Source organism: Panthera leo, chromosome E2 (genome assembly GCF_018350215.1).
Source record: "Panthera leo isolate Ple1 chromosome E2, P.leo_Ple1_pat1.1, whole genome shotgun sequence".
NCBI classification, from domain to species: Eukaryota; Metazoa; Chordata; class Mammalia; order Carnivora; family Felidae; genus Panthera; species Panthera leo.
The window spans coordinates 3734803-3760235 of record NC_056693.1 but is presented as its reverse complement, the minus strand read 5'-3'; the positions used below and the strand labels follow the sequence as shown (position 1 = coordinate 3760235).

At 50.3% G+C, this 25433-nt stretch overlaps 2 protein-coding genes across 4 annotated transcripts; one reads left to right on the top strand and one right to left on the bottom strand.

The window, feature by feature from the left end:
* The first annotated feature begins 11286 nt into the window (after nucleotides 1-11286).
* On the top strand, nucleotides 11287-18097 carry LOC122208140 (leukocyte immunoglobulin-like receptor subfamily B member 3). Of its 3 annotated transcripts, none has more exons than XM_042918875.1 (12): nucleotides 11287-11695; nucleotides 11901-11936; nucleotides 12103-12387; nucleotides 12533-12832; nucleotides 13069-13350; nucleotides 13650-13949; nucleotides 14441-14476; nucleotides 15423-15539; nucleotides 15927-15972; nucleotides 16051-16091; nucleotides 16313-16365; nucleotides 17075-18097. In XM_042918875.1, exons 1-12 carry the CDS (start codon nucleotides 11647-11649, stop codon nucleotides 17264-17266), a joined length of 1737 nt encoding a protein of 578 aa, XP_042774809.1. In that variant the 5' UTR covers nucleotides 11287-11646; the 3' UTR covers nucleotides 17267-18097. The 3 variants fall into 3 exon arrangements, with proteins under 3 accessions (XP_042774809.1, XP_042774808.1, XP_042774810.1); XM_042918874.1 differs by having other exon boundaries at nucleotides 15924-15972; XM_042918876.1 differs by lacking the exon at nucleotides 13069-13350 and having other exon boundaries at nucleotides 15924-15972.
* RPS9 (ribosomal protein S9) lies at nucleotides 18086-24631 on the bottom strand. The gene is made up of 5 exons (XM_042918921.1): nucleotides 24554-24631; nucleotides 24194-24315; nucleotides 23841-23963; nucleotides 19197-19383; nucleotides 18086-18340 (listed from the first exon to the last, which is right to left on the bottom strand). The coding sequence occupies exons 2-5, from the start codon at nucleotides 24288-24290 to the stop codon at nucleotides 18163-18165; spliced, it is 585 nt and encodes a 194-aa protein (XP_042774855.1). The 5' UTR covers nucleotides 24291-24315; nucleotides 24554-24631; the 3' UTR covers nucleotides 18086-18162.
* Between the last annotated feature and the right edge of the window lie 802 nt (nucleotides 24632-25433).

Below are 25433 nucleotides of genomic sequence, written 5' to 3'. Positions count from 1 at the left end.
AGTGAACTCATATGATTTTTGTCTTTCTCTAATTTCACTTAGTATAATACCCTCCAGTTCCATCCACATAGTTGCAAATGGCAAGATTTCATTCTTTTTGATTGCCGAGTAATACTCCACTGTATATATCTATATCTATATCTATATCTATATCTATATCTATATCTATATCTATATATCTATATCTATATATCACATCTTCTTTATCCATTCATCCATCGATGGACATTTGGGCTCTTTCCATACTTTGGCTATTGTTGATAGTGCTGCTATGAACATTGGGGTGCACGTGTCCCTTCAAAACAGCACACCTGTATCCCGTGGATAAATGCCTAGTAGTATTGCTGGGTCGTAGGGTAGTTCTATTTTTAGTTTTTTGAGGAGCCTCCATACTGTTTTCCAGAGTGGCTGCACCAGCTTGCATTCCCAAAAATATTTTCTTTTAGATGCCTTATGGTTTTGACTTTTGCTATTAGGTCTTAGATCCGCTTCATGTGAATTATTGTGTATGATGTGAGGTAAAGGTCTAGGTTCATTTTTTTTTTTTTCCAAAAAGGTATCTGGTTGTTCCAGCAACATTTGTTGAAGCTATTATCTTTTCCTCAATTTCCTCCTTTTTGTCACTTTGTTAAAAGTCAACCAATCAGACATGTTTACCTCTAGCATCTCTGTTGTTTCTTTTTTCCACCTTCCTATCTCTATGCAAATACCACACCATCCATTGCATTTGTTCCTTTCACAGAAAATCTTGGAGTAAGAAGATGTCCAATTTTATGCCTTTTCGGAATTGTTGTGCTATTATTGCTCTTTTTTTTTTTTTAAGTTTATTTGTTTTGAGAGAGAGAAAGAGTGCATGAATGGGGGAGGGGCAGAGAGAGGGAGAGAGAGAGAAACCCAAGCAGGCTCCAAACTGTCAGCACAAAGCCCGATGAGGGGCTTGATCCCACGACCCTGGGATCACAATGTGAGCCAAAATCAAGTTGGACACTCAACCAACTGAGCCACCCAGGTGCCCCTATTATTGCTTTCATATTTCCACATACATGTTAGTATCAGCCTGTCAGCTGCTAAAACAGCTAGTTGGGATTTTTAAAAAATTATTTATTTAATTAAGTAATCCAACATGGGGCTGTAGTTAATGACCCCGAGATCAAGAGTCACTTGCTCTTCCGACTGAGTCAGCCAGGTGCCCCAGCTAGTTGGGGTTTTGATTTGGCTTGCATATCAGTTTAGAGAGACCTGATATCTTGACTATGTTGAGTCTTTTTTTTTTTTTTAATTTTAATTCCAGTTAGTTAACATACAGTGTAATATTAGTTTGTGTACAACATAGTGATTCAACAATTCCATACATCGCCCAGTGCTCATCACAATAAGTGCACTCTTTAATCCCCATCCCTTATTTAACCCGTCCCCACCCCCCCCACCTCCCCTCTGGTGACCATCAGTGTGTTCTCTATAGTTAAGAGTCTGTTTCTTGGTTTTCTTTTTTTTTTCTCTTTGCTCTTTCATTTTGCTTCTTAAATTCCACATGAGTGAAATCAATTCTGACTTATTTTGCTTACCATTATACTCTGACTTATTTTGCTTAGCATTATACTCTTTAGTTCCATCTATGTCATTGCAAATGACAAGATTTCATTCTTTTTATGACAATGTTGAGTCTTTTGTTTGTTTATTTATATTTTAAGTAGGCTCCATACCCAACATGGGACTTGAACTCACAACCCCAAGATCAAGAGTTGTGTGCTCCACCAACTGAGCCAGCCAGGTACCCCCAATGTTGAGTCTTTCAATCAATAAATGTGGTATCTGTCTTTTTTTAGTTCTTTAATTTCTTTTAGCCAAGTATTATAGTTTTCAGTCTTCATATCTTACACATCTATACTTATGCCTACATGTGTATGCTTTTTGGAGCTAATATAATATTTGAATTTTGATTTCCAATTGTTCCTTGTTGATTTACATAATAAAATTCAATTGATATTCCTTCCCCTTTAATCTGTATGCCTTTATTTCTTTCAGTTGTCTTACTGCTAGCCCGTTCTGAATAGAAGTTGTGAGACTATCAGTAATTTGTTTCACAGGGTAAAAGCATTCAGAATATTAGTTAAAGGCTTTTCATAGAACTTCTTCTTTTTTTTAAGTTTACTTATTTATTTTGAGAGAGAGTAAGTGGGTGCGAGCAGGGGAAGGGCAGAAAGAGAGGGAGAGAGAGAATCCCAAGCAGGCTCCGTGCTGTTAGTACAGAGCCTGATGTGGGGCTCAAAGTCACAAACTGTGAGATCATGACCTGAGCCTAAACCAAGAGTTGGACACTTAACCAACTGAGCCACCCAGGCATCCTGATTCTCTTCATTTTTAAAAAAAAACTTTTATTTACTTGTTTTGAAAGAGAAAGAGAGAACACCAGCGGGGGAGCAACAGAGAGAGAGGGAGAGAAAGAATCCCAAGCAGGCCCCATGCTGTCAGTGCAGAGCCCAGTGTGGGGCTCTATCTCACTGTGAGATCAGATCTGGGCCAAAATCGAGAGTTGGACGCTAACCAACTGAGGCACCCAGGTGCCCCTGTTGATGCTCTTTATCTGATTAAGGAAGTTCCCTTCTAAGTGCATACAGCTGAGCGTTTTATTTATCAAATCTTTGTGCACGCATTTATCATGATATTGTTGTTTTTGTTGTTAGTCTATTAACGCGATGGATTACCTTTATTGATTTTCAGATGTTCAACTAGCCTGTCATCTGAGAATACATCACACTTCGTTGTGATGCTAGGATCCTTTTCATATACTGTTGGCTTTTATTTATCAATATCTTGGTGAGGGTTTTAGCACTTATGTTTTTGAGGACTCCTGGTCTGCAGCTTTATTTCCTTGTACTGTCTTTTTCTGATTTGAGTTTGGAATAATGCTTGCTCACAATATTGTTCAAAGTTTTCCTTTCTTTTCTACTTCCTGGAAGAGATTGTGTAGAATTGTATTTTTCCCCCAAATGTTTGGTGGTGCATGCCAGTGAGAACATTGTGGCTGAGAGTTTTCCTTGTTGGAAAGTTGTTTTAACTACATATGCAATTTAATATTTTAAAGAATATTAAGGTTATCTCTTCTTGAACGAGTCTTGGTAGTTTCCGTCTTTCAGGAGTTGGTCCATTCAAGGACCTAGAGGTTGTTATGCCAAGTGAAAAAAGTCAGACTGAGAGAGACAAATACCATATGACTCCACTCATAAGTAGAATCTAATAAACAAACAAACAAAAAGGAGAATTAGACCTACAAATACAGAGAACAAACTCATGGTTGCCAGAGGGAAGAAGGGTGGAGGAATGAGCAAAATGGGTGAAGGGGAGTGGGAGATACAGGATTCCAGTTGTGGAGTGAGTCACAGGAATAAAATGCACAGCACAAGGACTAGGGCCAACGATACTGTAATAGCAATGTGATGGGACAGAGGGTAGCTATAATTTGGTGAACATAGCATAATGTATAAAGCTGTCAAATCACTAAGTTGTAAACCTAAAATTAATGTAACATTGTATGTCAACTATACTGAAAAAAGAAAAAGAGAGAGTTGAACCATTCAAGTTGCCAAATTTTGGGGCACAGAGTTTGCAGTGTTCTCTTATATTCTATTAATGTCAGTGTGGTTTGTAGTGATGTCCTGTCATTCATTCCAGATTTTAGCAAGTTGTGTCTTCCATTTTTCATGATTAGCCTGGCCAGGCATTGTCAATTTATTGGTCTTTTTAAAGAATCAGCAGTGGGTTTCATTGGCTTCTGTTACTGTTTTTCTATTTTTGGTTTCACCAACTTCTGCCCTTTATCATGCTCACTTTGGGGTGAGTTGTTCTTTTTCTTGTGTCTTAAGATGGAAGCTTAGGTTAGTGACTAGAAACTACCCTTTTTAAAATGTGAACACTCATTGCTCATACTTTCCTCTTAAACGCGTGTTAGCTGCATCCCACAAAGTTTAGTATGCTGATTTCATTTTCATTCAGTTCAAAATATTTTCCAATTTTCCTTGAGCTCCTCTTTGCCCCATGAATTATTTAAGTGTGTTGTTTAATTTCCAAATAGCTGAATATTTTCCAGATTATCTTTTTTTAATTAAAAAATTTTTTTTATTTTAGAGAGAGAGAGCATGAGTGGGGAAGAGGGGCAGACAGAGAGAGACAGAGAGAGAGAGAGAGAGAGAGAGAATCTCAAGCAGGCTCCACACTCAGCACTGAGCCCAACATGGGGCTCGATCCCACAACCCTGGGATCACACGGTGAGCTGAATCAAAGAGTCAGGAATTTGACCGACTGAGCCACTCTGGGGCCCTGAGATTATCTTTTTTTTTTTTTAATTTTTTTTAATGTTTATTTTTTATTTTTGAGACAGAGAGAGACAGAGCATGAACGGGGGAGGGTCACAGAGAGAGGGAGACACAGAATCTGAAGCAGGCTCCAGGGTCTGAGCTGTCAGCACAGAGCCCGATGCGGGGCTCGAACCCACAAACTGTGAGATCATGACCTGAGCCGAAGTCGGACGCCCAACCGACCGAGCCACCCAGGCGCCCCGAGATTATCTTTATAGTAATAGATTTTAACTTAAATTCCATTAGAGTCTGAAAAGAAGTGATGTAAGATATTGCTTCTTTTAAATCAGTTGAGCTTTGTTTTGTATCCAAGGATATGAACTATCTTGGCCAATACTCCATGTGCACTTGAAAGGACTGTGTATTGTGCTGTTGAGTGCTGTGTCAATTAGGTCAAGTTGGTTGATAGTGTAGCTAAGGTTTTCTATATCCTTGCTGATTTGCTCTTTGCTCTATCAATTACCAAGGGAGTCCCTGACCATAACTGTTGATTAACCATACTTACTGACAAGTAACTATTATTTACTTGTCCTCTCATTTCTGACAGTTTTTGCTTTCTGTGTTTGAAGCTCTGTGGTTTTGTGCATACGTGATTAGGATTACTACGTCTTCTTGGTGAATTGACCTTTTTATCCCTGATAACTTTCTTGTTCCAAAGCCTACTTCACCTGGTATCTTTTACTGTACTGTCCTGGAGAGTATGGCTACTTTGGTGGATAGAAAGTTGCTGCTTCCTCCCAATTCCCGAAGACGTCCATGCCCTAGTCCCTGAAACCTGTGAGGATGTTACCTTACAGGCCAAAGAGACTTTGGAAATGTGACTAAATAAAGTACCTGATTATCTGGATGACCCCAATGTATTCACAGGCTTTTTATTAGAGGGAGGCGGAAGGTCAGAGCCAATGGTGGGGGATGTGAGGACAGAATCAAGAGGCTGCAGTGATGGAAGGAAGGGGTCAGGAGCCACATGCTGCAGGCTGCCTCTGGAAGCTGAAAAGGCATGGGGACAGATTCTCACTGCAGAGCTACCAAAAGCAAGTGGCACTGTTGACGCCTTGGCATTAGCCCAGTGATTTTGTACCTGTGACCTGCAGAACTGTAAGACAGATCTTTGTTGTTGGAAGTCACTAAGTGTGTGGCTATTTGTTATAGCAATCATAGGAAACTAATAAATCTACTTAAGCTTAACTTCCGATTAATGTTTGCAAAATGTATTCTTTCTCCTTTTACCTCCTGTAGACTGCACATAGTTGGGTCATGGTGGTGTTAATCCAGTCCTACAGTCTCTGCCATTTAATTGTGCTTTCACCGTTTACATTTAGTGTAATTATCGATAAGGTTGATTTTAGGCTTATCATTTTACTCTTTGCTTTCTGTCCCCCTCTTATTGTTTGTTCTTCAGTTTTCCCTCTCCTGCTTTCTTTTGGCTTTTTGGTATATTTTTAAGTATTCCACTTTTTAAATTAATTACTTTTTAAGGAGGCTCCACACCCAAGGTGGAGCCCAATGTGGGGCTTGAACTCAAGACCCTGAGATCAAGACCTGAGCTGAGATTGAGTCAGATGCTTAACCAACTGAGCCACCCAGGTGCCCCTAAGCATTCCATTTTACCTATTGGTAACTATAACTCTGTATCTCCATATGTTGTTTTTAAAGTAGCTGTTGTAGGTATTATACACACCTAATTTCACAGACTCTACATAGAGTTAATATTTCACTTCTTTCAGAGAAACACAGAAGCCTTACAAGTGTATACAGCCTTCACCCTCACATGCTGTATGTGTTGTATGTATTACACCTACATATATTCAAAGCTTCCGAGACATTATTGGCTTTGCTTTCAACAGCCATACATATGGTAATGAATGTAAGAGGAAAGAAGTATGCTATTAAATTTGCCTAGTTATCTACCTTTTTTGCTCATCTCTTTTTCTTGAACTTCCCGGCTTCCTTCTAGAATTAATTCCTTTCTGTCTGAAGAACTTACCATTTCTTGTGGAGCAGACCTGCTGGTCACAAACTCTTCCCATGTTCCTTCCTCTAAGAATGACTTTATTTTGCTCTCATTCCTTTAAAAAAAATTTAGAGAGAGAGAGAGGGAGAGAGAGAGAATGAGTTGGGGAGGGCCATGTGGGAGAGAATCCCAAGTAGGACCTGCACTGCCAGTGCAGAGCCCAACGTGGGGCTTGATCCCATAAACCATGAGATTTTGACCTGAGTCAAAATCAAGGGTCAGACAACTGACTGACCCACCCAGGAATCCCATTCCTGAAGAATATATCCAGAATTCTAGGTTGGCTCTGTCTCTCAGAACTTTAAAATCTTCTGACCGTGATGGTTTCTGATATGAAATCTGTAATCATTCTAATTGTTTTCCCTCTTTATGTAAAATGGCATCTCTCTTTCTCTTTTTTTTTTTTTTTTTTTTTTTGGTTTTGACTAGTTGAATTATGATTATGATGTGCATGGGCACGGTTCTTAAAGCTCATCCTATTTTGCATTTGCTGATCATCTTGGACATTGTACATGTCAATGTATGACTTTCAACAAATCTGTAAAATGGACACCTATTTATTTCTTCAAACTTTTTTTCTTCATTAGTATCATTCTCCTTTTGCTGGAAGATTGACTATATACATTGACTCACAAATCCCTGAATCTGTGTTCAATTTTAATTTTTTACCTTTATTTTTTAAAGAAAAATCTTTTTTGATAGATTTTTATTTTGTTTATTTTGAGGAAGAGAACACGAGAAAGTGGGGGAGGGGAGAGACAGAGGGAGAGAGAGAGAATCCCAAGCAGGCTAAGCTAAGAGTGGGGTCTGACTTGGCTTCGTCCCACAGCAGCAAGACCACCACCTGAGCCGATATCAAGAGTCAGGCGCTTAACCCACTGAACCACCCAGGCGCCCCACAAATTAAAAAAAAAATTATTTTAGAGAGAGAGAGAGTGGCGCCTGGGTGGCTCAGTCGGCTGAGCATCCGACTTCAGCTCAGGTCATGATCTCATGGTCCGTGAGTTCGAGCCCTGTTGTCGGGCTCTGTGCTGACAGCTCGGAGCCTGGAGCCTGGAGCCTGCTTCGGGTTCTGCGTCTCTGTCTCTCTCTGCCCCTCCCCCACTCATGCTCTGTCTGTCTGTGTCTGTCTCTCTCTCTCTGTCAAAAACAAATAAACATTAGCGAGAGAGAGTGCAAGCGGGAGAGAGAGGCAGAAAGAGAGAGAAATTCCAATAGGCTTCACACTCGGCACAGAGTCCGACTCAGGGCTTGATCCCATGACCCTAGTATCATGACCTGAGCTGAAATCAAGACTTGGACGCTCAACGGACTGAGCCACTCAGGCACCCCGTATTCATTTTTTATATCTTTTTCTCCTCTACTGTTCAGATTGCACTTCCCTTGTTCTGTCTTCAAGTTCACGGACCCCTGCCTCTGTCATCATCCTGCCACTAGACACAATGGATTGTTTCAGTCACTTAATTTTGTTCTAAAATTTCCTCTTTCCCCCTTATAATTCCTATGCTGAGAGAAGTCTATTTTTTTCCATTTATTGTACAAGTGTTTGCCCTTATTTCATGAAGCTTGATTATAAAACTGGCTTTTGATGGTTGGTCAGCTCAAGGTTGGTGTCTGTTGATTATTGTTTCCTTTGAGTGTCACTGAGACTTGCCTGTTTCTTTGAATTTTACATCAGGAGGCACTGGGTTCTGACACAGCCTTCTGGCCAAGGTGGATGTTTGTTTGAGCAGGTTATCACCCTGCGTGGCTACTGACAGTGTGACACATGCTTTCGAGGATGTAGCTCCCAGTCAGAGTTCAGCTTTGACAGCCCGTGCTGCCCACTTCTCTGGTTTCACTTCCAAAATGACACCTGCTTACCGCCACTTCATCATTCTCTTGTTTCCTCCTAAAACGAAGGACAGATGTGTCTTGGGACCTGGTTATTCTGTTCTCCATGTCTCAGATCTTATCCTTTGGGTGTCTATTTTTATGATGTTCCACTGCATTCTGGAATACCTCCTGAGTTCTGTTTCCCAGTTCCCCAATTTTCTGATCAGCTATCTTCTATCCGTTAGAGAATAGATCTTTTGAGTTCCTGCATTCAATTAATGAGTTTTGACCTATGAAATTTCCTTAGGGAGCACCTCTTTGTTTCCACTGAACAACTCTTCTTATATCACGCATGTCTCATCTTCCTCTGAGGACCTAAAGCATGCTTAGTTTTAAGTCTCCTTCCAGTTTTCAAGTTCTCTCCCTTGCCTTGGTTGGGAATTCCCTCACTGACCGGGTCTGTGCTCTATTTTTCATGGCACAGTTGATTGTGTACACTCGGTCATTTCGCCCCTGAGCTGACCCCTTCATAGCAGTTATCACCCCCATTTTCCTGCATTGTGAAGGCCTCAACAAGCGACCAGCCTGCAACTGCTTCAGACTTATGATCTGGAGGTGTTCCAAACTCAGTGTTCTGCTTAGGGTTCCAGCAGGTGCGCGGATCACTCAAAACTGAGCTCGTGCTACATGTGGGTATACATTGGTACCTGCCCGTCCTGTCGTGTCTGGGCATGACCTCTGATCAGTGAGTGGGGGTACTGCAGCCCCCATTCAGACAGGCAGCAGGCTCAGAGCTCCTGGCCTCACACCAGGAACCCGTATCTCCTTTGGGGCTTTGCCACCTGTCACCACGTGGACACGGCAAACCAGGTCCTGGGGCCCGTCCCTGAGATGCATCACCAAGCCCACTCAGCGCTGGTCTCTGCTTACGTCTAGGGATTCACGCTGCATTTCTGGCTCTGATTTGTTTTCACTGTGGCTACACATCTTACAAACCTTTATCTAGCATTTCGGTGTGTTTGGAGTGTGGCCTTCAAGTGGCCCCACGATATGAACTCTGACACTGCAGTCACCTGAATGCCGACAAGCCACACATGAAATCGCCCCTGTGTGTCTCAGGCATCACAGCACTCCTGAGGGGAGAGGCCCCTATCTCATCACCATGAGGAACAGAAGACTCAGGAAGGGGAAGTATGTGCTGAAGACTGACAGTGTTTCAGCTTCAATTAAATCTCTGAATTGCCTCCAGCGCCTGCTCTTACCCAGTGCCTGCAGGAGGGACACACGGTATGGGACAGAGAGGCTATCCCATGGAGGGGACGGGGCCCTGAGGCAGCAGAAAGGACTCAGATGTTCTGAAGGGAGGTGATGAAAAGAAGATGGTGATGACTTACAGGAACAAGGAAGTCAGTGAAGGGAAGTGTTGGGGGTAAAGAAAATCCACAATACCAGGGCAGGAGGAAGGGCTGTGCTACCCTGGGAGAAATGACCATCTGTCTTCGATGACTTCCCGACACCCTCCTCTCCCTGAGTCATCCTCCTGGGGCAGCCCCACTGGCTCCTCCAGGCACAAGACAGAAGGCGAAGAGCCTTCGCCACCGTGCTCTTGCGCTCACGTCCAGTCACCGGATACACACCACCACACCGCTCGAGACCCTCTTAACAACGGCCAACCCATCGCAAGACTCAAGAAGCGTGTGTGCATCACCACGCCGGCCTCCCTCCTGCTCCTCCCACCAGGCCCCCCTTCCCCTGTTCCTCCCTCCCACCATCTCCAAGGGACCCTTCCAATCACCTTGCCTGGTCCGGTCCCGTGTGAGGCTCCAAACGCTCCCACCCTCTCCTTTACGAAGCTCTATGTTGCACCATCTCATCTGCAAGGCTGTGACCGTCTGGCCGGAGCTAAACCCACCAGCCCCACAAAGAAAACCCACCCTCCAAACCGAACACCTCCCCGAGTGCACACAAACCGAGCTACTTAACGATTCTGTGCCTTCTGTCTGGCTGTCCCATCAGCCAGTCTGAACCTGGCCAGCTCCTCTCCCACCTGCCAGACTGGGAGGCCACCCTGGCTCGTTTCACTCAACTCTAAATGTGTTTTGTGTCGTAGGTTCCTGTAAGGCTTCAATGAAAAAAGCCCATCAACAACTTAAAATACTGATCAATACGGGATCTCACAGCCAGATGAGTGCTGGGGTTTCACTACTGATTATCAATACAACTAATTACCAACAGAGCCCTCCCACATTATATTTCCTACAGTGTCTTTTCCAAACAGAAACCCGTTCATACTGTCTGCTGGCTAAAATCTTCCCACTGCTTTAAAGATGAAATCTCTAAGGCTGGCGTGATTATCAGACTCCTGTGTGACAAGGCCCTGGCCTCCTCCTGATTGCTCTCAATTCTGAGAACAGCTCAAGATCTTTCTAGTCGAGGATGCCCTTCACTCCCATTTCTGCTACCCCTGGTTCCTGCCTTCTGTCCCTCCATACCCCAGAGGGACCACAGGTTGTATGACATCTACCTGTTATCGAATCTCATGGTTCCCTGTTTTTTCTTTTTTCTTTATTTAATGTTTATTTATTTTTGAGGGAGAGAGAAAGACAGAGCACAAGTGGGAGAGGGGCAGAGAGAGAGGGAGACACAAAATCCAAAGCACGTTCCAGGCTCCAAGCTGTCAGCACAGAGCCCAACGAGGGGCTCAAACTCACGAACTGTGAGATAGTGACCTGAGCCGAAGTTGGACGCCCAACCTACTGAGTCACCCAAGCGGCCCCACCCCCACCTCCACTCTGTTTTCTTTTTAGTTCCAACCTGGAACAGTCCTGTAAGACCGAAAACAGAATTGTTTCTTTCCTACCTAAATATTTGTATTGTCTGTTGTCACTAATCAGAGCCCCATGAGTCCAGGGAAGGAAGGACTCTGTCAGCCTCATCAATGATTCTCCAATGCCTGGTGCCATGACTGGACATGGTAACTACTCAGTAAACACTGAATGATTCACAGACAGGGTGGTGGAAGGAAGGAAGAGAATTTGCATTTACGGAACTCAGGAAAGGGAAGTGTCTCACCCAGATCACACAACCTCTCTCTGTAAGAGGCACAGGCACAACTGGAACTGAAATTGGGCCGGCTCCCAGGTTCGGCCCACCCTCCCCGACCTTGGCTTCCGGGACCAGAGTCGCTCTCTGGACTTGGGCTTGGCGGGGAACAGGCAGAGCGGCAGGGTCGCGTGGGGTCTGGTGAGACTCACATCTGGTCTGAAAGGTCGCAGGGCCTCTGCTGTCGGGCATCCTTCAGGGAGAGCAGAGCAAGGCCCCGGAGGGGGTGTTCCCCTTCCTGTAAGGCCTCTCGTGAGGAACCCATGATGGGGACCACAGAGCCTGGGCCATGTCACACCCTGTGCATGTGCCTGTCCTGTGGAGTCTGAGGACTTTTAAGCTGTCTGCACCGCTGGGACCATGGGAGGCAGCGTCAGGACCCAGACCCTCACCGCCCTTCTGTGTCTCGGTGAGCTCTCTGGACAAGAGGAGGGATGGGTGGCTCCCGCCCTGCCCCCAGGCCCTGGGCCCTGAGAGACCTCAGGACTTGGGAGGCATGTTGGGGGCAGGACTTCTGGGGGCAAGAGAGTGACCCCCGTGGTCATTGGACCTGACTGGGCCTGGAACAGCTACATGCGGGTGGGGGGACACTCTCACAGGGAACTCTCTTCCAGGGCTGTGTCGGGGTCCATGGGACCAGGTACAGGCAGGTGAGTGCTCCCCAGACCTCCTGTTTCCACCCAACAACCCGCTGGGCGGCTGGGGGGCACAGAGGGTCTGGGCTGATGGTGACCAGTCCGGGAGGGGCCTTGGCGTGACAGGTGGGAAACAGGGGAGAAGGGCACCCTTGCAATTCCCCATCTGACTCCTTTCCAGGGTACCTTCCCAAACCCTCCATCAGGGCTGACCCCAGCCCCAATGTCACCAGTGGGACCCGTGTGACCATCTGGTGTCAGGCATCTCTCCAGGCTGATGTCTACTATCTGTATAAAGAGAGGGTCTCTGAACCCACGTCCATTGAGATCTCACAGGATTCCAGCAACAAGGCCAGTTTCTCCCTTGGATTCATGAGTCTGCACAATGCAGGGCGATACCAGTGTCAATATCACAGCAGGAACGGCTGGTCACAGCGGAGTGACCTCCTGCCCCTGGTGGTGACAGGTAAGGCAGAAGCTGGCCCCTCCCCTGGGGCCCCTCCTCCAGGTGGAAGGGAACAGAGTGTGGCCTCAGGGGACTCTCGCTCACTGTCCACGCCGGGGTACGTGGGGCGCTGGCCCCTTTAACACTGCCCCTCCTTCTCCCGCAGGAGTGTACAGCCCACCCTCCCTCTCAGCCATCCCAGGCCCCGTGGTGGCCTCAGGAGGGAACGTGTCCCTCTCCTGTAGCTCACAGTACCCATGGCAAACCTTCCGTCTGCTGAAGGAGGGGGGAGCCGACGCGCCCCGACCCCTGGAATTGAAGTTCCCTCGTGAGAAGAGGCAGGCACTGTTCCCTGTGGGCCCCGTGAGCATCTCCCATGGGGGGACCTACAGGTGCTACGTTTCTCCAGCTTCCTACCCGTATGCGTGGTCACTCCCCAGTGACCCTCTGCACCTTCAGGTCACAGGTGAGGGGCCCCTGCCCTGCCCTGCCCCACCTACTTCCTGGGCCCAAACGACTGACCTAAGCCGCGTGCCCAGTGGAGCCCTGGGGGTGATAGAAAGTGGGTGGGGCACTGGCCTCCTGAAGTCAGACGACAGATGGAAGCTATGGTGGAGGGGGGTGCTCATGAGAGCCTCGCCTCAGGCCCTGGGGCCAACGTGGGGTGTGCATCCCCTGGTGCCTCTGTCCCCTCCCGTCTAGGCGCCTACAGGGAGCCCACCCTCTCAGCCCAGCCGGGCTCGCTGGTGCAGGCTGGAGACAACCTGACCCTCCAGTGTCATTCAGAAGCCGGATTTGACACATTCGCTCTGATGAAGGATGAGGGGCTCACACCTCCCGTGCGTTTAGATGGGCAGCCCAGCCCTAACTTCCCCCTCAGCCTTGTGAGCATCACCCACGGGGGCCGGTACAGATGCTATGGTGGACACAACCTCTCCTCCACGTGGTCGGCCCCCAGTGTCCCCTTGGACATCTTCATCACAGGTGAGAGACCCACTCCCCATATTTCTGTCTGCTCAGGGTGTTGGGGCCATGGTCACCGCGAGGGGTGATAGGGTCCAGGTAGAGGATAAGGAGCAGAGGCTGAGATGGAGTCTAGGAACAGGGACAGAGAAAGGGACAGTGGAGGCCAAGGAAACAAAGGACACCCATCAGAGAGACAAGAGGAACTGAGACGGGGCACACAGAGTCCCAGCAGAAAGGACAGTCATCACCCAGCTCAGGGTCAAGGGTGTGTGAAGGGGGAAGCAGATCTATACAGGTCATGAATTTTCCTCCCGCAGGCCTGTACAGGAAACCGTCCCTCTCGGCCCAGCCGGGGCCCTCAGTGTCCTGGGGAGAGAATGTGACCCTGCAGTGTCGCTCGGAAATCTGGCTCGACACCTTCTACCTGTCCAAGGAGGGGTCACCTGCTCCTCCCCAGCACATTCGTCTGCAGGACACAACTGCACCTTATCAGGCCAACTTCAACATGAGTCCTGTGACCTCAGACCGTGAGGGGACCTACCGGTGCCACGCCTCATCCAGCACCTCTCCCTACCTGTTGTCACACCCCAGTGACCCCCTGGAGCTGCTGGTCTCAGGTGAGGGGCCCCAGTCCTGTCCCCTGTGTGTCGTCGTGGTCAGGGACCTGTCAACGGGGAAATGCTAGGCTGGGACGGGAGTGAGGGGGTCACAGAAGGAGGGGAGCAGCAGACAGGAACCTCAGCTCCCAGAGGGATGGTCAGGGCAACCCCCATCCCTGCCTCCTACCCTGCCTGCTGAGGTCCTGACAGAAAGGAGGGAGGTGAGGCCAGAGGCTGACCACCCCCATCCTCCTCCAGTCTCCAGTCCTAAGAGCTCCTCACCCAGAGACACCAACACGAGAGTGGGGGACTAGCAGAGGCGTGGATCCCTGGGGGGACCAAGATCACCATCTCTGGCATGGCTCGTGTCAGGGGTGACCACGGGGCTCCGGGGGGCTCTGAGTCTGAGCCAGATGGAGGAGGGAAAGGTGGGCTCCCACCTGAGGGACCAGCACCCTGAAGTGGGGAGCATAGAGCACCCCTCCTTACCTCTCTTTCCTGGTCCCCAGGAGGCTCTGAGGATGCACCAGTCACCCCATGGAGGGGTAAGTGGAGTCTCTGTTGGGAGATGCGGGTGGGAGGAGCTCAGTCTAGGCTTGCCTCAGTCTCTTCCTGAGATTATGGCCTGAGAAGCTCCTTCTCACCGAGGCAAGTCCTCTGATTGCAAAGGGCAAGAAGGTGGCTGCACTGTGTGTGGGGCGCGGCAGGGTGGGGGGGGGTGGGCACACACAGGAGGTGTCTGAGTTCACCCCCACAGATGGCAATGGGCGCTCAGCCCGAGAGTTGCTGTGCAGTCGGGGAGAGAGCAAGGGTTGGAAATCAGGTTCAGGCCCAGATCTGCTTCTCCCCCGCTGTGGGATCCTGGACAAGTCCGTCCCTCTCCGAGACCCATGGCTAACTGTCAGCACAACAGGCCTCCTGTCGCCTCCCTCAGGCCCACTGAGAGATTCTGGTGAACGCCCTCAGCATGGCCCCTTTTAGAGCTCTGGAAGGGGAGAGCCCTCCCTCCTGCCCTTGTGGATGCGTGTCCACACACACACACACACACACACACACACACACACATGGCACATCCACACAGGCCCCCAAGGGGTGTTGGGCCTGTGCACAGTGGGAGACAGATCTGGGCTTGGGCGGGGCGGAGATTGGGTTTGGTGAACAGGTCTCCACTCTGGTGTTCTGCCAGTGGGGGAGGGGTAAGGGGACAGCATGGAAAAAACCCAAAATCCCATTAGGAAACCCACAGCCCGGGTTCCAGTCCCAGCCCTGCCGCCTCCACGCTGGGCCACCTGGGACACGTGATCAGCCTCCCTGTGCCTCACTTTCCTGTCTGTGGAGTGGGGGGGGGGCGGGGGCGGGGCGGCAGTCCCCTGCTGCGTGACCCTTGACAGGGTCAGAGGTGAATGCCCAGAGCCCAGCACGTGCCTGGCACACAGCAGGCGCCCAGTTAAATGGCATCACTGGCTCCTTCACGGTGTGGCTCTGCCCAAGGTCCCAACCGGTACCTGTACGTCCTCATCGGGGCCGCGGGGGCCTTCGTCCTGCTGCTCTGCCTCCTCGTCGTCCTCCTCGTCCGTCGCCGGCGTCAGGGCAAAGGCAGGAAGCCGGGTGAGAAGGGACGGGGGTGACCAGCCCCAGGGGGTGGTGGCTCTCCCGTGGGTGGATGGAGAGTGGCTCAGGGCGCCAGCCAGAGGGAAACCAGACGCGGGAAAGGCCAGTGTAGAACTCCAGCATCACCCAGTGAGAAAGTCTGGAGAGAGGAGTACATGTGAGCATACGTGTAAATATTTTAATTTTTTGCCTTCTCAAATTTATGAAATGCTTGAAAACACATCCAAGTTTTGTTTTTTGTTTGGAACGTCTTTGTTTTGAATTCTATACGGTGATGGGAGGGGATTATAATCTTTCCAGTTCTGAGATCCTCAGCTTAAGGCAGGCCCAGGGGAGGGTTCTACGGTGGGGTGCCAGAGGCTGATTTCCAACCCCCCGCAGCAGCAGCAGCCACAATCCCAGCGCCTGAGGATGAAGGCCTGCGTGGGAGGTAAGACCTCTCCGAGACCCCACTCTCACCAGCTGGTGGCCCCCTTACTGCCGCCTAACAGCCCTGTCTCCTCCCCAGCTCCGGTCCCGCTGCCACGGCCGCCCAGGATGAGAACTTGTGTAAGGCGAAGTGCGGGGCCACCCTGGGGAGGAGGCGGGCCCAGAGAATGTGGGTGGGTAGTGGCGGCTGTGGATTGGGAGAGGGTCCCGGGCTCGGGTGTGAGAGAGCATCTGATCACCTTGTGGCCTGGTAACATCCCTGATCTTCTCTGGGCTCCTGCCATACAAGATCTCAAGGGATCTTGGCAAGAGATGGGACAGCCTTTTTCTGTCCCTACCAGATGCTGTCATGAAAGACACACAGGCTGAAGAGGACAGACAGCTGGCCAGCCAGGTGGGCTCCCTGTGGTCCTGACCAGGGCACCCCTGCCTCTCTGTTCATGTGATAAATCTAGCAGACACTCCACCCGACAGCCCGCAGCCTCTCCCTTCTGGAAGCACGCCACTCTCTGGGCGGCTACAACCTCAGGGTCCTTGGTCTCTTCTGTCGAACTGTTGGGGACACTCAGGTCAAGGGGGCAGGTTGGAGTTTAGGGCTGCCTGTGCCCTGCACAAAGGGCTGAAATCCAGGCCCTGGGCCAGTAGAGGCCCAGAGGCGGAACCTCCTAAAATCTACACAAAGTGGTCCTGTAGCTTACCTCAGTCCTCTTTCTGTTCAGCCTTTCCCCATCTGTCCCACCCACAGCCACGGCTGTTCACGCGATTCACCCTGGCCAACGGGCTGAACCCCCTGTGGGGGCGTGGTGGCCTGTCCATCCACGTTGACGGCCACACTCAATTCCTACCTCCAGCCTTGCCCTCCCCCAGCACCAGATTCCAGGGGCCAACCGTCCACGTACCAGCTGTGTCCAGGCAGCAGGCACTTTGGACCCCCAACAGCCCTCCTCCCCCAGATACAAACTGAAGGAGGGCAAGGGGGACTCAAGACCATCCCTCACGGTGTCTGACAGGACCTTAGACCCCCCGTGGGTGCATCCTCTCCTCCCCAGGCCTCAGGCTTTCTTCTGCTCCAGCCACATGCCCTTCCTCTCCTTCTGCTCCAGGCTGTAGTCTCTGAAAACTCCCAAGATGGGACTTATGCCCAGATCAACAGCTTGGTCTCTGAAGACCCTCAGGACGTGACCTATGCCCAGCTCAACTGCCTGACCCTCAGGCGGGTGACAAGTGGACCCGCTTCCTCCCAAGCAGAGCCTCCAGCAGAGCCCTGTGTGTACGCATCTCTGGCCATCCGCTAGCCCAAGCAGGACCCACACTCCAGGGGTCTGCGAGGTCTCCTGCAGGGAGCCTGGAGGGCAAAGGAGCTGCCCACAGTGGGTACTACCTGATCCCACCCAGCCTGGAGGCAGGACAAGGACCCAACTACTGGGACCTTGTGGAAACTGCTTCCAGGAATTCCCATCACCATACAGCTGACCTTAGGGTTCCTGTAAAGTGACCCTGACTCCAAGGATTCCCATGGAAATGCCAAGACCACCAAGTGGTAACCCTGGTGGTGGGGGAAGGGCAGGGCCTACCAACCAGCACTCGGATAGGACTACTCAGGACCTTCTGTAGGCTTCGTGGCAGCCAGGCAGCCTCCCAGGACCATCACTGCGAAGCTGGGTCTTAAATGTCCTTTCCCACAGGCCCCTAATTAGGACTCACCCACTTCCCAACCCCACCAAAATGAGCTTTGAAGTCAGTCTGTTCACCTTCTCAAGGGCTTCCTACCAAAACCCAACTACAGTAGTTCGTCTCCACCTGTGACCCCAGGTTCAGCTCTTTGCACCCACCCCCAACATTTAACCCCTGACCCCCACTCACTACTTCTCTGCCGGGAAAGGACTCCACCCCACCCCAATGCAAACAGCTGGCTCCCAGCAGCAGACATGAGCGGGGTGTACTTCCCCTACCCCAACAAGGAACCCCGGCTGGGAGGCTCCCCAGGCCCCTCTAAGCAAGAGGCAATGCTCCAAGTGTGAACTTGCTAGGATGAGGAAGCCTGAGCTTTTTCCCACCACAGAAGCCTGTGTGTTCAGAGAAGGAAGGAGAACAGACCCACCAATAAACACCAGTTCCAAAGGGTTGATTCTGTTTTATTATCTGACTAGAAAACTAGGCAATCCATAGCCCAGCGGTGGGGCGGGTGGGCTCAATCCTCCTCCTCGTCATCTCCGGCTCCGGCCCCACCCTGGCCCTTCTTGGCATTCTTCCTCTTCACGCGACCAGGGCGGCCGCCCCCGTATGGAGAGCGCAGGGAGAAGTCGATGTGCTTCTGGGAGTCCAGGCGGACAATGAAGGACGGGATGTTCACCACCTGCTTTCGGACCCTGGAGGGGGGATGGCAGGTGAGGGGAGGGGGGAAAGGATCCCAGCAGGATGAGACCCTACTCTCTGCTTCGACTCCGCAGCCGGCAGAGTGGGTGCTGCAGCCACACTGACCCCACAGCACCTGTGCGATCAGGAGGGCGTCAGAGCATTGCGGGAGAGAGTTTTTCCTGTTCGCATCTTACAGAAGTGGAAACATTCACAAGTAAACCCCACATGTGACCACTAAGTAAGAAGGCAACGTGGCAGCAATTCCAGGATCTGATTTTTAAAACTCAACTGGGCTTCAGGTGTAGTACCTGAGATGCAGCATCACAGTCCTTGAAGCAGCCACCTGTCCAGGTTCTCTGGAACCCGACAGAGGGCAAACAGAGCACCCAGATACAGAACGCTTCTGCCCTGACAGCTGCCACCTGGAGCCAGCCAGACCCCCGCAGTCCCTGGCGCTTGAGCATCAGACCACGGACTGAGGCGAGCTTACCAAATTAATGTCCACATCGTGCAAGAACGGGACGGCCACCAGGTGGGGGGCCCAACAGACAGCCGAACCCACGAACCCACTCAAGCCAGCTGGGCACACCCAGAGCGGTTACCTGTCCAGCTGCCTGCACGCCCGCAGAAGCCTTCACAAGGTGTACGGCTCAGGCCGCAGTGACCCTTGCGCTGGGCTAGGGGAGGATGAGGCTGTCCCCAGCACCCCATGAGCTCTCTGCTTGGGTCAACCTGTACCCTCAAGGTATGTTCACACCCGTCACCTCCGAGGGCTGCACAGGAGGTAAGGACAGCAAACTCAGCGCGGGCAACCACCAGAGGAGAGGACGGGGTGGAAGAGAGACTCCGGGAGCCCAGAGGCAGTACCTGATATGGCGCTGGCGGATCAGCACGCGGGCATGGTGGATGGATTTGGCCAAGCCCAGCTTGAAGACCTGGGTCTGCAGGCGCCTCTCCAAGAAATCCTCGATCTTGAGGCCCAGGATGTAATCCAGCTTCATCTTGCCCTCGTCCAGCACCCCAATGCGCACGAGTCGCCGCAGCAGAGCGTTACCTGGTAGGAGGGGAAGAAGGAAGCACGCATTCAGGCTTCCGGCTCACTTCAGACTTCTTGGGAGCTCCCTAGCATGGAGGTGGGATGTGAGTGGGAAGCGGGGCCCATGACTCTGATGTAAGATCCAACACAGTGGCCACAGTGTGGCTCCTACAATCCTCACAACCGCGCAACACCTACCTGTCTTACCAAGGAGGGCAGGTGACCACACCCACCTTTGTTCTCTGAAACAAGGAACAGAACCTTCCGTGAGCTGTCAGGAGAGTAATGAGACAATCCTGCCAGAGGACTTAACCACCCCCCACCGCCCCAAAGACTAGGTGCTGCGGCTGCTGACCCATTATTCTCACAATGAAGCGCAGCGGTCAAGACCTAACCTGCTGGAGTCAAGAAACCGCTAACTCGTCAGTCAAATCTGAGGCTCACCCGCCTTCCCTGACAATATAGGGTTGTCAGCACTCAGCCTCTAGGCCCTAGAAGCCTCAGACTGGGCACACATTTAAGAAGTATGTCATATGCTCTACCAGTCTATCTGTGGTTTCCTGCTGAGAAATTATGGTGTGTTCATGCCAACAATGGCATGAAGTCATGCCCTTCTGCCAGTAACCCCCAGGTGCAGGAGGCCTTGCAATTTGCCCATAGCCCCTGACCACTCCACAGCGACCAGGACTTGGGATCCCGGAGGCAAACCCTGTCCCCAGGGTTCATACTCACACAGGCGCATAGCCTAACACCGTGACACTGGGGTAAAAGCCCAACTTTGCTTTTCCTTAAAAAGGATTAGTTTCACTTCTTGTCAAGTGACCTTATCGTTAATTACAGCAAGACAATTCAAGGAAGCTCTCTGTACTATCCCGGATTCTTGGCATCATGACCCCTTGCCCCTGGAAAACTGCAGTCTTTCTAGCACAGCTAACGGAGAAAGACGATCAAAATGGAGAAACACACTCTACCTTTCCCAACATCCCAAGTCCTAGCATGGCTTTGTTCTTCACTCCAACGAATGCTCAACCTAAGATATGATATTTTCCCATTTACAAAAACATCAACAGGGTGCCTGGGTGGCTCAATTCGCTGAGCATCTGACTTTGGCTCAGGTCATAATCTCATGGCTCATGGATTTGAGTCCCACATTGGTCTCTGCTGTCAGGGCAGAGTCAGCTTCAGATCCTGTGCTCCCCCCACCATCAAAAAAACAAAAACAGGGGCGCCTGGGTGGCGCAGTCGGTTAAGCGTCCGACTTCAGCCAGGTCACGATCTCGCGGTCCGTGAGTTCGAGCCCCGCGTCAGGCTCTGGGCTGATGGCTCGGAGCCTGGAGCCTGTTTCCGATTCTGTGTCTCCCTCTCTCTCTGCCCCTCCCCCGTTCATGCTCTGTCTCTCTCTGTCCCCAAAATAAATAAAAAAAAAAAACAACAAAAAAAACATTGAAAAAAACAAAAAAACAAAAACAAAAAAACCCCTAAACATTAAAATAGAAAGGTATTCCATGCCTATGGTTTGGAAGTATTGTTACAATATCCATGATACCAGGGTGCCTGGGTGGCTCAATTGGTTCAGCCTCTGACTCTTGATTTTGGCTTAGGTCATGATCTCACGATTTGTGGGACTGAGCCCTGCAGCCAGCTGCGTGCTGATAACAGAACCTGCTTGGGATTCTCTCCCTCTCTGCCCCTCCCCTGGCTTGTGCTCTCTCAGGATAAAGGGAAATGCAAATCAAAACGACAGGGATGTCACCTCACACCTGCCAAAAACAGTATCAAAGACAAAAAAACAGTCCGTGTAAATGTAAAGAAAGGGAACCGTCCCCTCATGCACTGTTGGTGAGAATGTGTAGGGGCGCCTGGGTGACTCAGTTGGTTGAGCACCCGACTTTGACTCAGGTCAGGATCTCGCAGTTCGTGAGTTCGAGCCCTGCGTTGGGCTCTGTGCTGACAGAGCCTGAAGCCTGTTTTGGATCCTGTGTCTCCCTCTCTCTGCCCCTTCCCTGCTCATGCTCTGTCTCTCAAAAATGAACAAACGTTAAATTTTAAAGAGAATGTGAGATTGGTGCAGCCAGTCTGGAAAACAGGATGGAGTTTCCTCAGAAGTCAAAACCAGAACTATGAGGACATAGCAATGTCACTTCTGGATATTTATCCAAAGAAAACGAACGCGCTAACTGGAAAAAGGAAGCTCCCCCCACGCTCTCTGTAGCATTATTTGCAGTGACCAAGACATGGAAACAACTTTAAGTGTTCACCGAATGACAGCTGAACGGGTAAAAGATGCGGCACCCACAAAGCGGGCGATTACTCAGCCATAAAAAAGAATGAAATCTTAGCACCTGCAACAGCACGGACAGACCCCGAGGTCCATGCCAAGTGGAGTCAATCAGAGACAAAGGCCATGATCTCACTTATACATGGAATCCACACAAAGCTACCACCAACAGAAATACCCCAAATTCGCAGACTCAGAGTACATTATGGTGGTTGCCAGAGTCACAGGGGCAGTGGGTGAATGTGGTCAAAAAGTACCACATTCCAGTTACAATACTCACTGTAGACGAGAAAGTTGTCAAGAGAGCACATCTTTAAGACTTTATTTCTAAAGTAATATCTGCACCTCACGTGAGGCTAGAATTCACAACCCTGAGTCAAGAGTTGCTGCACCAATGGAGTACATCTTAAAAGATCTCATTACAAAAAAACTTTTTTTAAGCTACAGATAGTGACAGAAATGAACTAGATCACTTACTGTGATCATTTCATGGTACAAAGAAATATCGAATCATGCCACACATCTAAAAACCACATATAGTCTGTGAATTATACCTTGGTTAAAAAAAGACATTATTCAAATATTAATACAAAAAATTCCCCCCCACAAAAACTAGTTTGGGATTATCTACCAGCTAGGATACTTTTTGCCTTTTTTGTCCTCATGCTAGAGAACAGAAACTTGACATCAATTTTAGAATCTCTTTAGAAATTTCTATGTAAAATAAAACCACTATCATTAAAAGGCCTTTCCTCGTCCTAATGGCACGAAGCAAGCATTAAAATGCCTTCGTTTCTGATCTGAAAAATGGATGTTATACCTGTTCTTTATAGCTGCCCTGGGGATGGAGCCACAAACCGCTCCGAGCCAAGTGCTGGCTGCAACTAGTTTAAGAGTCAAAGCCTTTTTAATAAAAATCAGAACACTTTCTCACCCAGTCACTTGCCTTTAGTGGGGAAGGCTAGACCTCAGGCTGGACCAGTGACAAACACCTCCAGGGATAGGCAGAGAGCCTGCAGGCTCCTTCCTGTCCAGTTGGGCTAAACACCTTCGTTTACTAAATGCCTACAAACCTATGGGCTGCCTTCCCCAGTAAAGTCCACTTCTGCCACGGGAAACCACAAATACTCTGGGTTCACCTGCCCGGTCAGCCACAGGACTGCGTATCTGACCATGGGTTGGAGTAGCTTGATCTTCAGAAAGTCCCTCTGCCCTCAATTAACTGGCTGGCTCCACAAAGACTTTTAGATCAAGTCCCACCCAGGCATCCACAGGGGAGGGGATTCCTGAATTTTCATGATCACGTGATCTATCGGTGATGGTTAAACAAGCTCCAGAGCTTTCTCAATCTCTAATATGACTGACCGCCCAACCATACCGGTGAAGGCTCAAATGTAAAAGCAGTTTCCTTCTCAGCTATAGATTGGAAAAGAAATCAAAAATTTAGAAACAAGCGAAACATGATTCCCAGCCCCCCCTATAAACCAAGTGTCCCCGAGCTCAGGCCAAAGGCAGTATCAGGAGGAGAGCTTCCAGGCAGCCCAACTTTAGGAGTTAACACAGAACAAGTGACCTGTACACTTGTGACAGAAGCTTTCACAAGCTATTGTGGGATAGACTTCTTTCACATTCAGACACTGTTTCAACTGTTGGTCATGTTCTCTAAGCTTCCTGGAAACTCTTCTCAGTCCACCCCAGATCACCTGTAAAATGTATCATAAGCTACCCCTAGGAAGCTGTCCTGCAGATTAAGTAACAAATCTAAAAAAACTCAGAAAAATAAAACTCCAGCTACTTTAACCTTATTGCCATCTTACAACCCTGAAAAACAAGAAAATCATAAGGTGATTGAAATCAGCTGTTGCTCTGGAAAGGTGGTAAAGTTCCCAAATGATCTGCATTCCCTTCCCAAATCATCACCCTACCGGCTGCCTTCCCATTCAGGCTGTTGGAAAACACCGCTGACCACCTTATATAAAAGCAGGCAATGCTTGGGGAGCCCCGCGTCACACGCTTACAGAAAAGGGGGATTTGGCTCCAGACCCACTTTTCCCACGGATGACTTCCACTCAGGGCCAGAGGTGGGCTCCCCCCGCTCGGCCCAGACCTTTGACCAACGGACGAGCAGAGGCGGGAGGGAGGCCGGCGGCGCCCCGCACCCAGTGTCCCTCCCGTGGGCTCGCGCACACTCCCTCACCTTCAAACAGCCGCCGCGGGTCCTTCTCGTCCAGCGTCAGCAGCTCCCGGGCAGCCTTGCGGATCTTGGCCAGGGTGAACTTGACCCTCCACACCTCACGTTTGTTGCGGAGCCCATACTCGCCTGCGAAGAGAGGGGTCTGGCTGCTGGGCGAGCGGGCTCGACCCCCCGGCCAAGTGCAAACGCAAGGCTGGACAACCCCGCCAGGCCCCAAACCATGCCCACCTCCGGGGGGGGGGAGGCGGGACGCTCACGCGAGAACGCCCGCGGCAATGAGCACGTGTGCGGCCTCACCCAAGCGCCGGCCAAGCCCCACCTGGCCCGGAAACAGAAACCCGGGTCACACTACTCACCGATCAGCTTCAACTCTTGATCGAGGCGGGATTTCTCGAAGGGCCTCCGAGGGGTCACGTAGGTTTTGCGGCAAACCCAGCTCCGGGCCACCGGCATGTTGGCCGCGAATGTCCGCGTGCGCCTGCGCGGGACGGAAACCCGAGCCTATGAGGGCCGCGCACGGCGCCTGCGCAGTCCCACAACGCCGCCGCAGGCTCGCGAGAACGCCCGCGACGCCGCCAAAGCCGGCTCGCCCAGCGCCACCGCTCCGCAGTCCCGTCCAACCACCTCCGACCGCCTTAACATACTCATTTCATGTCGGAAGGTCCTTACGCCCCTGCAACCCACACCCTGACCAGAGAGCCGGGCAGCACACTCACCCTCACCGTAGCCTCCGAGAGCTGAGAAAGAGAAACTTCCGCGGCCCGGCCTCGCTTTTATAGCAACGCCGCTGCCTGGTGACGTCAGCGCGCACGCCGCCAGCCTGCACCAATCAGAAGAGGTGGTGCCCAGCGGAAAGGCACTCGGAGAGAACAGGTAGGGCCGGAGCGGCGAGCTGAGTGTGCCGCCCGCGTCTGTCCTTGACGGGAGTCACGGCATCCGCCCCCGGGGAAGTGAGGACCGTCCTGCGCCCCTGGACAGTCACCTCACAGGACCCGCTAGCGAGCCTCTGAGTAGCGATGTCCACCTTCTCTGGGCTGCAGCCGCCCCCGCTCTAGGATTATAGGCACACCTGGGGATATTGGGGAATTAATTCCAGACCACCAATAAGGGAATATGGCAATAAAGCAAATGGAATGAATTTTTTGGTTTTCTAGTGGGTATAAAAATCCTGTTTATACTATACTGTGGTCTATTACGTGGGCAATAGCATTATGTCTTAAAAAAAAAAAAAAAAGTACATACCTTAATTTTAAAATACTGGGGCTCCTGGGTGGCTGAGGTCGATTGAGCATGCCACTCTTTCTGGGTCAGGTCCTGATCCCAGGATTGAGCCCCGCGTCAGACTCGCGCTGAGCACAGAGTCAGCCTCTGTCTCCTCCTTCTCCCTTGCGCGCGCTCTCTTTCTAAAAATAAAATCTTAACCCAGGGTTGCCCAAACTTTCAGTGTGTAAAAACGCGCCATGAAGCGACATGTCATAAGATGAATCGTGCCTCTATCGCATGTAATTCAAACCTCTCCCAATTCTTTGGGACTCTGGGAATTAACCTAACACCTTAACTTATCCATATTTCTTTATTTTATTTTTAAATTTTATC